Source organism: Heloderma suspectum, chromosome 2 (genome assembly GCF_057233095.1).
Source record: "Heloderma suspectum isolate Gila_16-S chromosome 2, 16-S_ref, whole genome shotgun sequence".
Taxonomy (NCBI): Eukaryota; Metazoa; Chordata; class Lepidosauria; order Squamata; family Helodermatidae; genus Heloderma; species Heloderma suspectum.
The window spans coordinates 158,472,738-158,483,613 of NC_139459.1; the positions used below are offsets into that span (position 1 = coordinate 158,472,738).

The 10,876-nt window shown below is 44.1% G+C and overlaps 1 protein-coding gene across 7 annotated transcripts in view; it reads right to left on the reverse strand.

The window, feature by feature from the left end:
• RABL3 (RAB, member of RAS oncogene family like 3) overlaps positions 1–10,824 on the reverse strand; it is a 48,699-nt gene extending 37,875 nt beyond the window's left edge. For all 7 annotated transcript variants that reach the window (XR_014787916.1, XR_014787918.1, XR_014787919.1 and 4 more), the window contains exons 1-2: positions 10,718–10,824; positions 8,360–8,451 (exon numbers count right to left, since the gene is read on the reverse strand). Coding sequence is in view for 2 of the 7 variants with exons in the window: in XM_084835376.1 (XP_084691502.1) it covers positions 8,360–8,451; positions 10,718–10,763 (138 nt within the window). In the remaining 5 variants the exon portion in view is untranslated. The remainder of the gene's footprint in view (positions 1–8,359; positions 8,452–10,717) is intronic.
• Between the last annotated feature and the right edge of the window lie 52 nt (positions 10,825–10,876).

Consider the following 10,876-nt stretch of genomic DNA (forward strand, 5'->3'; position numbering starts at 1 on the left):
GTGCAAGTCTTGGACCAGTGCCTGAACTCATTGGCTGAATGAGGGCCAATAAACTGAAACTGAATCCTGGCAAAATGGAAGCCCTGTGGGTGAGTGCTTCCCAAGTTAGGGAGATAGGCTCATTGCTTGTTGTGGATGGGGTTGCACTCCCTCTGAAAGATCAGGTTTGTAGTCTGGGATATTCCTAGATCACTGTCGCTGGAGGCCCAAGTGGCCATGACAGCTCAGAGTGCCTTTTACCAGCTTTGGACAGGATAGTTTGGCCATAGTGGTTACAGGCACTAGTAACCTCAAGACTGGATTACTGCAATGCACTCTATGTGGGGCTGCCCTTACGGCCGCTCCGGAAGCTGGAGCTAGTGCAGAACACAGCAGCTTGGCTCTTGTCAGAAGCGGCCCCTTTTCAGCATGTCACTCCTTTGCTGAGGGAACTGCACTGGTTGCCTATTTACACCAGGCAAGGCTTAAGGTTTTAGTACTAGCGTACAAAGCCCTAAACAACTTGGGACCAGGATACCTGAAAGAGAGCCTTCTCCCTTACCAACCTACTTGGTCAATGAGGTCATTGGAGGGCTTGCTCCTAGTGGTTCTGTTGCAGAACTCAGAGTCAGAGAGACCACGGAGTGAAGGAAAAAGTGTTTCTTTATTTAACGCGCAGGCTTAAGGCTGGAATCACTTCCAAAGAGCCAAAAGCCCCGATTTACATCAGCAAATTGTTTTTATAGACATTATGACACATAGGAAACGGCTCCTCTCCCTCCCGTGTGGGGTTGCAGTCCTTAACATTTCTTCTCCTAGCACCATTGTTTATAATACAAGAAATGGGTTATAGGGTAGCCATGATAAGCAGAGAACATGATATACAATTCTATGACCTTAGCCTTTGTTGACAAGGTAAGAAATTCCTGTGTCTTGTCAGCTTACAAACATATATTTCAGAGAGCAAGAGCTCAGCAAGAACATGAAGCATGAGGCTACTTAGTCTGACCCCCGATATGGCTGCTACAGTTCCACATGGGCCTATGGCCCAACTGGAGTCCACCAGCAGAAGAGCCTGCAGTGTGGTGGCCCACTTTCTTTGGAATTCCCTGCCCCTGGAAGTCAGGCAGGCACCAACACTGTGCTATTTCTGGCGCCTCCTGAAAACAGCACTGTTCCAGGAGGCATTCCATAATTGACCAGTCACGGTTTTTATTGGTATTCTGTTTTTATAAATAGCATAATTTTAATCTGGTGTTTTAATGTTTTTATCCTTTTACTGTTTTATCTCTTGTGTTCACCACGCCAAAATTTGTTCTAGAAATGCAGCAATATATAAATATTGTAACTAAATAAACAAACAAACAAACTCACCAACCAGAACACCACTTCACAGTAAGTCCAATTTTCCGTCCTCGGTCAGCAAGGGAGTGAAGCAGGCAAGAAGGGATGTCCGAAAGGGATGTCTTTTCATGGATGGGTCAACCGCATATACTGCTACACTCAAATGATGCTTCAGATGAAGCATACTTATCAATTTTATAGTGGCGTATGAACATGGAGGAAGAAGCCCATGTAGCCGCCCAACAAATATCATAAGAGGACAGGTCCTCTTATGGATCAGTAACTGGTTAAAGAACAGAAAGCAGAGATACGAATAAATGGTAATCTCTCCCAATGGAGGGAAGTAAATAGTGGGGTCCCGCAGGGATCTGTATTAGGACCAATGCTTTTCAACCTATTCATAAATCATCTGGAATTAGGAGTGAGCAGTGAAGTGGCCAAGTTGACACCAATGACACCAAATTATTTAAGGTGGTTAAACAGAAAAAAGGATTGTGAAGAGCTCCAAGGATCTCTCCAAACTGGGAGAATTGGCATCTAAATGGCAAATGCAGTTCAATGTAAGCAAGTGTAAAGTGATACACACTGGGGCAAAAAATCCCAACTTCAGGTATAGCCTGATGGGATCTGAGCTAGCACTGACTGACCAGGAAAGAGCCCTTGGGGTTGTGGTGGACAGCTCAATGACGATGTCAACCCAGTGTGCGGCTGCTGTGAAAAAGGCAAACTCCATGTTGGGCATAATTAGAAAAGGACCTGAAAATAAAACTGCTAATATCATGCTGCCCCATACAGATCTATGGTGCAGCCACACTTGGAATACTGTGCATAGTTCTGTTCACCACACCTTAAAAAAGATTATTGTAGAGCTGGAAAAAGTGCAGGAAAGGGCAACTAAAATGATCAAGGGGCTGGAGCATCTCCCCTATGAGAGAAGGTTCCAACAGCTGGGATTGTTTAGCTTGGAAAAAAGGAGGGTAAGGGGAGACTTAATATTGGATAAGGAGACATTTTTCTCCCTCTCTCAAAATACTAGAACCCAAGGTCATCCTATAAAGCTGATTGGTGGGAGATTCAAGACAGATAAAAGGAAGTAGTTCTTCACATAGCGCATAGTTAAACTATGGAATTCGCTATCACTGGATGTAGTGATGGCCACCAATTTGGATGGCTTTAAAATGGGGTTGGACAAATTCCTGGAGGAAAAGGCTATCAATGCCTATTAGTCTTGATGGCTATGTGCTACCTCCAGTACAAGAGGCAGTGAGCCTATGTACACCAGTTGCTGAGGAACATGGGTGGGAGGGTGCTGTTGCACTCATGCCCCGCTTGTGGGTTCTCGGTCGACAGCTGGTTGGCCACTGTATGAGCAGAATGCGGGATCAGATGGACCCTTGATTTGATCCAGCAGGGCTCTTCTTATGTTCTTATCCTCCAATGGTGCCTGAAACTATACTACTGTGGAGGTTGCTGCATTGCACAACAAGTGAGTGGTAATTCGTATGGGGGTAGTCTTGGACTGAGCTGAGTAAGCTAAAGTAATGCACTCCCTTACCCACCTACTAACGGTGGATCAAGAAACTTTCTTGCCCTGGTCCCCCTTTTTATAGGAGACAAATATGCAATCTGACTGTCTAGTTTCCTACATGCATTTAAGGTAAATCCACAGAGTTCTACACACATCTAGTTTATGCCACTGTTTCTCTCTAGGATGAGTAGGATTAGGGCAAAAATCAGGTAGGATGATTTCCTAACTCCTATGGAATAAGGAGTTTACCTTAGGGATGAACCCTGGGTCTGTCCTTAATACCACCCTATTTGGTCGGAACAAGCATAGATCCTCATGGACGGACAGGCCCCCTAGCTCCTCTCCTCTCCTGGAAAGTGTTAATGCAACAAGAAAACCACCTTCCAAGTGAGTTCTTTAATCGGATTGAACAAAGAAGCTCAAAAGGAGGACCAGTGGGGGGCTTCAGCACCAGGGAAAGGTACCAGGATGGAAACCTATGGACTACCAGCGGAGAGATGATGGCTCTTCCATGCAGAAACCTCTTGGCCTGGGGATGACAGGATATGAAAGATCTTCAGAATACTTCCTAGTGCTACCACTTGTCTCTTAAAGGTAGCCAGGGCAAGGCCCTTATCCAGACCAACCTGCAGAAAATGAAGTATTTCTGAAATTCTGGCTTGTTCTGGTTCGATTCATTGATGCTTGCACCATCTTTGGAATACTTTCCATGACAATTCATCTATCTTAGTAGTAGACATTCTGCAGGATGCCAGGACAGTCACTACCACCTCTTCTGAAAGGCCTTGCCCTAGGAGTTTCTGCCTCTCAATCTGCAGGTGCATAACTGGAGCTATGATGGATCCTGGTGTTGAACTGGACCATGCGATAACCAATCTGGTCGGATAGGGAGAGTCCAGGGAGCACTCACACTGAGTTCCACTAGATCTGACAAACACAGCCATCTGGGCCATCTCAAGGCTACCATCACCACATTGGCTTTTGGGTTCCTGATCTTTCTCAATGTCTTTGCCATCACGGAAAGAGGAGGGAAGGCATAAAGTAGTTCTTGAGACCAATTCAACTGAAGTGTATCTATCGCCTCCACTGCTGGGTCCTGATAGTGAGAGAAGAATTTATCTACTTTCTTGTTGGCCCTTGTGGCAAAAAGGTTGAGGATTGGCCAGCCCCATCACTCCACTATTAGAGGAAATACTTGAAAGTGAAGTTCCCATTCACTGTGATCCACCGTCTCCCTGTTCAGCCAGTCCGCTTGCATGTTTAGTGAGCCCTGGAGTTAGTCTGCTGTGAGGCCAAATTTCGCTCCCCCCAGTTCAAAAGCACATCTCTCTCCTGCTGTAGAGCTTTTGAGCAAGTCCCCTGCTGCTGCGTTACAAATGCTTTTGCTGTTACACTGTCCTGGAAATGAATCAGATTTGTGAAAGAACAGCACTAGCCTGATTGCCCTTAGCTCTAGCCAACTGAGGGGATGCAATGCCTCCTCTTTGACCACATGCCCTGGGCAGTCTTTGAAAGGCAATGTGCCCCCCAGCCTGGAAGACTGGCATCTGTTGTTATTTCTCTCTGAACAGGATCCCTGAGGGGACAGCCTCAGTTCAGGTGCTGCGGACTTAGCTGCCGTGTCAGACAATTCAAAACTGCTGATGGCAGCTTCATCTTCATAGGACTGTTTCCCAAGATCAGGGCCTGATACTTCAGCAGGAACCATTGCAGACTCCTGGAATGGAATCTCACCTATGGCAACTAATCTATAGATGCCATCGATAGTGCCAATGGTAAGAAGATGACTTATCCTTTGGTGCGTCAGTGGATTTTCCGACCTTGGTGACAGTATAATTCAATCTGGTGGGAGTGATCATAATTGTATCCCTCCTCTATTGTTTCCAGTACCCACTTGGTCTGAGAGCCACCAGGCTGAACTGAACAACCGAAGCCTGCCGCGCACCAGACCATCGATAGTGTCAGGTTTGCCCTGATGCTTTCTGCCTGATTACTCTTGTTGAATGCTGACCTGGACGACTGGTGACCAGCCCAGGAGCTTTTGAAGGGCCTGTGGTACTGATGAGAGGCAGTAGAAAGCCTGGAATGAAAGAGCTAATTGGTTCTTTTCCTCTGTGTGCTGTCATCTTATTTGGGGAGCAGAGGGTAACACTTTCTTTTTCTCCTTATTCTCAACCAGAACTGATTCAAGAGACTCTCCAGATAACTTGCCCCCAAAAGGAATGCTCGATAAATTAGCCTTAGACAGACCATCAGCCTCCCAATGTCTAAGCCAGAGATTACAGCGGATCACCACTCCTGAGGCCATGGCTCTTGCAGAGTGTTGGGTGCCATCCATTGAAGCATCAGCCAGAAACTCTGCTGCCCGAGCTATTTTACTGATCCCCTCTCTAAGATGTTTTGCAGTAGAGGTACTCTGATACCTAGTCCACATTACTGAGGTCTGTGGCACCACTAAATTAGCTGCTATCGCCCTAATGGCCAAAGCCATCACTTCATGACGATGCTTCAGAGTCCTGTCATTCTTGTGATCCCCTGCATCAGTGACTCACCCCATCCCTATGAAATACAGTTTTGGAGGTAAGCTGCACCACAGCTGCATCTACCATTGGTACTTGAAGAGATTCCATAACTTGTAGTGGTATCGTATATACTCTTTTATGAAGGTGATGGGAAGTATGGAGGTTATGGGAAGTTCTAACTTTCCCTGGATCCTTCTACTCAGTGTCCAGTATTTTGGAAAATATATGAGGGAAGGGAACAATGGGCTCCCTTGGAAAAAACCTCTGCAGTTGCTTCCAACCCCTCTTCAGTCATAGCAGGTCGTTAGTGCCTTGCTGATTATGATGGGAAAAGCTTCTAATAGAAAGAGCTGCTGCTGGGATGGAGCAGTTTCTGGAATGTCCTCTTCTGAGGAACTCCCCTTCCTCTCTCTCTCTCTCTCTCTCTCTCTCTGAATCTGCTTGAGGAATCACCTCTAAATCACATTTGAACTCTCTCTCCCCTCTCCCACTGCTTGGGAATAGAGTTCCATGCATCTGTGATGCCAGCAGGGTCTGCCTCTCAAAGTGTTTGTGATGAATAGCACTAATCTGGTGAGACACTGAAGCAATAACTTTGCCAGTGTGAATGTCAGTAGAAAGAGCAGGAGCCTTTCCCTTATCGTGATGTCTCTTAACACCACGGCCAGAACGTTTATGCAGGTGCTGGGCTTTACCCTTTCTTGCTCTCTTTCCCAAGGATATGTTATATTCAGATTTTTACTATGCAGTGTATAGATATTAATGTAAGCTTTAACTTAGTATTAGAATCCCATGTAAAAATCATGCAAATTCATGATCATCTGTTTTAATTTATTTGTTCTTACTATTATCTTCTTGCCATTTTGTGACTGGCACCCATGGCATTCTCTCAAAATTCCAAATGTGCCTATGGACCCCAAAATATTGGGGATACTTGCTTTAAAGGATTATTGTCTTCTTACAATGTGTTGCAGGTATGGCATGTACATCCTTGATCGTCAAGGGTTTTATGTGTAAGAATTAGCATTTTGAATTGCACCTGGAGTCTAACAGCCAGGCCAAATCAACTGCATGTGTTGCTGACTCTCTTTTGAGCAGCCACATTTCATACTTATATGAAACAGACTGGGATAGATATGCGTGAGAGAATGCATATGTGAGTGCCTGGGCCAGGATCCCCATCCAGTGAACTTCATTGCTATGTGTACGGTCCTTGGTCTGATTCTTTAATGATTCTTCGAATTCTACCTCTTGTAGAGTCCATGAAAATTTGTCAGTCCTCTCCATCAACTCTTCAGCAAGAAGTGGAGAAAGAGGCAATGTGCTTCCTCTCTCAGCTCCACCTGTGGCTGGTGCTGTCAGAGCTATGAACAATAATTACTCATTAAGCAGAGAGTGTGGTACAAGACAAAGGTCTTCTTCCTTTACAATACACACAGAGAAACCTGTTTCCACTGGCTTCTCTGTGTCAGATTACACAAATATTTCCATAAAACATTTATTCCTAATATTTGTTGCAAAGACTTTGATCAATAATGCGCATCATTACTGGAACATAAGAACATAAGAAGAGCCATGCTGGATCAGACCAAGGGTCCATCTAGTCCAGCATTCTGTTCACACAATGGCCAATCAGCTGTCGACCAGGAACCCACAAGAAGGAAATGAGTGCAACAGCACCCTCCAACCCATGTTCCCAGCAACTGGTACTAGAGACAGCACATAGCCATTAAGACTAGTAGCCATCAATAGCCTTTTCCTTCAGGAATTTGTCCAACCCCCTTTTTAGAGCCATCCAAATTGGTGGCCATCACTATGTCCTATGATAGCGAATTCCATAGTTTAACTATGTGCTGTGTGAAGAAGTACTTCCTTTTATCTGTCCCAAATCTCCCACCAATCAGCTTCATAGGATGATCCCGGGTTCTAGTATTTTGAGAGAGGGAGAAAAATGTCTCCATATCCACATTCTCCACACCATGCATAATTTTGTACACCTCTATCATGTCTCCCCTTACATTCCTTTTTTCCAAGCTAAACAATCCCAGCTGTTGTAACCTTCTCTCATAGGAAAGATGCTACAGCTGCTTTATAATTTTAGGGCACAATCCTATGGCTGCTAGTCAGCAGCTAGACGGCCATAGGATATCTGGTTTTGGGGGTACCGACCTCGGAGCCTGTGCTTCCCCACCTTCCGTGCTGCCTTGCAGCTCCAAAGAGGAGTGCGGAGCAGCCAAAACGGGGCGTTCCGGGGCAGAGAAGGTGGAAATGCCAGTATGACACATCCTATGTGTCAGCCAGCAGCCTCCTCCCCCACTCCACCTTCCCGCGGCTAGACAGCCAAAATCGTCTGTCTAGCTGCAAATGCAGAGCAGAAGTGCGGCGGGAACAATCCCCTCCGTGCTTCTCCTGCCCTGCATTGGATAGGCGGTCGCCTCCGAGTTCAGAGGCAGCTGCCTATCCCCACAGGATTGCTGCCTCCGTTGCCCTTTTCTGCACGTTTTCCATCTCTACAATATCTTTTTTTAGATGTGGTAACAGAGCTGTACACAGTATTCCAAGTATGGTTGCACCACAGATTTGTATAAGAGCAATATGATATTGGCAGTTTTATTCTTAATTCCTTTTCTAATTATGCCTAACATGGTGTTTGCCTTTTTTATAGGTCATAACAGAACAAATCAGGTACAAATCAGGTTGGGCAAGTTTACAGATTCTTTTCTAATCTAAGAAGGGGTTAGACTTGATCTCCTTCTCCCCTTTTATTTTTAGTTGTTGTGAAAAATATTGCTCAAATTGATCCATGGCTCCATTTATCCTACTTTTAATTGGCACCCATTCTTCAACAGCTCCCCTTACATCCTGATTATGTTTTGACTTTCCCAATTAAGCTTCAGTATTTTATCTGTTTGGTTTTTTTTAATGTAATGGTTCCTTTTTCATGGTCGCTGAGACACAAGCATTAGGAGTTTATAGTTTCACCTACTCGGACATCAACAGAGCAGCCCACAGTCCAAGATGGATTTCCCAACATCTGATTGTGACACAACAGGTGAACAAGTGATGATTTCCCCACACCTGCAAGACAATTCCAAACTAAGCATTCGTAGTAAAAGGAAGATCAGTGCCACTGTTATGATTTCAGCATTGCTATGTAGTTTAAATTAAGAAGGAATAAACCAGCTTAGATAGAACAGTTTGAACAATTCAAATGGTTGGGGTCAGAAATGAGACTTAGGATGTACATGTTTCTGAAGCAGTGATGTAGGTTTCCTCCAAAAAATTGAATGTGAAAATTTTCCAATTCCCTTAATTGACTGGGATCTGATTTAGCATGCTTGACTTATATTTAGTAAACAAAACTAATGAAGTCCACTATGTTAATTTTTCAAGCTTTATAAATATCTCAAAAGCTTTTCCAATAATCAGAAGGAGTTGAACTGAAATATTTGATTAGGGGGAAAAGATAAACCGATTTAAATTATTTGTATCCGAATACTTGTAAATAGTTTAAGACATGACAATTCCACGGCATGAAGTTCCCCTACATTGTTTAAATTTTAAGAAAAAATTAAAGTACAAAAAACTAATTTTATCACAACCAACAACTGTGCATTAGAATCTCCCCATTGCCCCCACAGGTTGCTCATAAGCAGTAGCACAGAGGGCTGCAAGGGGGTGGGGCTACTATTAGATAGAACTCTATATATTGCCATTCCCATCTACCAGGTATATGAGCTAAGATACTCTCAAAACATCATATAAAAGCTTGTGTGAAGCACCCAAACAGTGGAATTCTGGAGGAGAAATCTTTTATTTGGAGGATCATAAAGAATACATGTGGATACTAACTTATCTGGCTGCAACCCTAAGCAAACCTCCCACTTTGTGGGATAATCTTCCCCAGATGTTAGACATGCGCCAACACTTTATTTTTAGGCAGATGTGGAAGACCCATCTGTTTATGCAAGCCTTCCCTGAGTAGCTTAACCTACCATTTTATGTAAATACGATATATTCTATGTATTCGTCTCTATTTTTACGTTTTTATGAATTGTGTACACTGCTTTGAAATCTTTAGATGTAAGTACCTGTAAATACTTGCAAATATATAAACGAAATCCTATGAAGCTCTATGGGGCTTACTTCCTATTCTTAGCAAAAGACTGCTTTTTAATGCAATTTAGTTTTGTTTCCAATAAGAGCAATTTGTTCAAAAACTGTCTGCTCTGCACTAAAGTTCCTGAAATTAAAGGAAGGAGAGTTAGCTATCACAATTTCTACATTCATGTTTTGCATAGAAGTTTTCAGGCTCCATCCTGGCATCTCCGAGTATTTATTACATTTATATTCTGTCTTTTTTCCTCTTGTGAGGAACCCAAGGTGGCTTACATAGTCCTTGTCCTCTCAATTTTATCCTCACAACAACCATATGAGGTAGGTTAGGCTGAGAGGAAGTGACTGCCCAAAGTCTACCAGTGAGCTTCATGGCTGAGGGGACTACAACCCAGACTACAACCTAAGACTACAACCTAACTCCCAGTCCAATACTCTAACCACTACACCACACTGGATCGTCACACACTGGATGTTGTAGGTCTTACTGACTGGGGAGACTGCATGTAGTCAGGGGAGACTGTGCGTAGCGTTACTGCATGGGCAGTTTCTTAAAGTTTCCTTACTACCAATCACCAAAGCAGTCAATAGTTCAACACTCTTGCATCTTAACATAGTTTAATAAAAGCCAAAACAAACATGATGAGACCCCAGATAACACTCTTTCCAAGTGCAGTCTGACACTTATCACACAAACTGGGTTATTCATGTGTAGAGTTTCCATTCCAACAATTGGCGACCTAAGCAGATGAGACACCTACAAGCAGATGAGACACCCACATTCGAGCATGGTAGGTAAGCACATATATCCGACAGAATTATGGAACTTTTAAGTAGTCAATCCCTGTACCTGTCCCCACCATATCTGTGTCCCCACTAATAGCCTGTTTTACACGTTTTACACTGTTTTACGCATGACAAAATCCTGAGCAGACGGAACCATTTCAGACTGTAAGTGTACAGTCAACCATTTCTTGAATACTCACCCACATAAGTAAAAAACACAAAACCCTACCTTAGCAGGAAGAAAAATTCTAGGATAGGTTCCTTGCTGCCCTAGTTTTCCACTTGCAGGCAGACTTTTACACAGAAAGGGCATTTAAAAATAGCCTGAAATAGTACAGTCAATTTTACCACCTCACTTCCGCCTCTTTTGGCGGCAGACACAGGCTAGACTTTGCTTCTGCTTTGCGGCAAATAGCTACGTGAGCTGCCCTTGCGCACTCACCGGAGTCGCCCAGCACCAGCACTTTCACCCTTTCCAAGGCAGCCATTCCCACCTCACGGAGGAACTACCATCCCCGGCCAATAGTTTCATACCGCTCCTCCTTCCCCGGTCTGTTACCCTTTCTCCCAAGACAAGCCAATCGCCGATCGACCCGTGCGA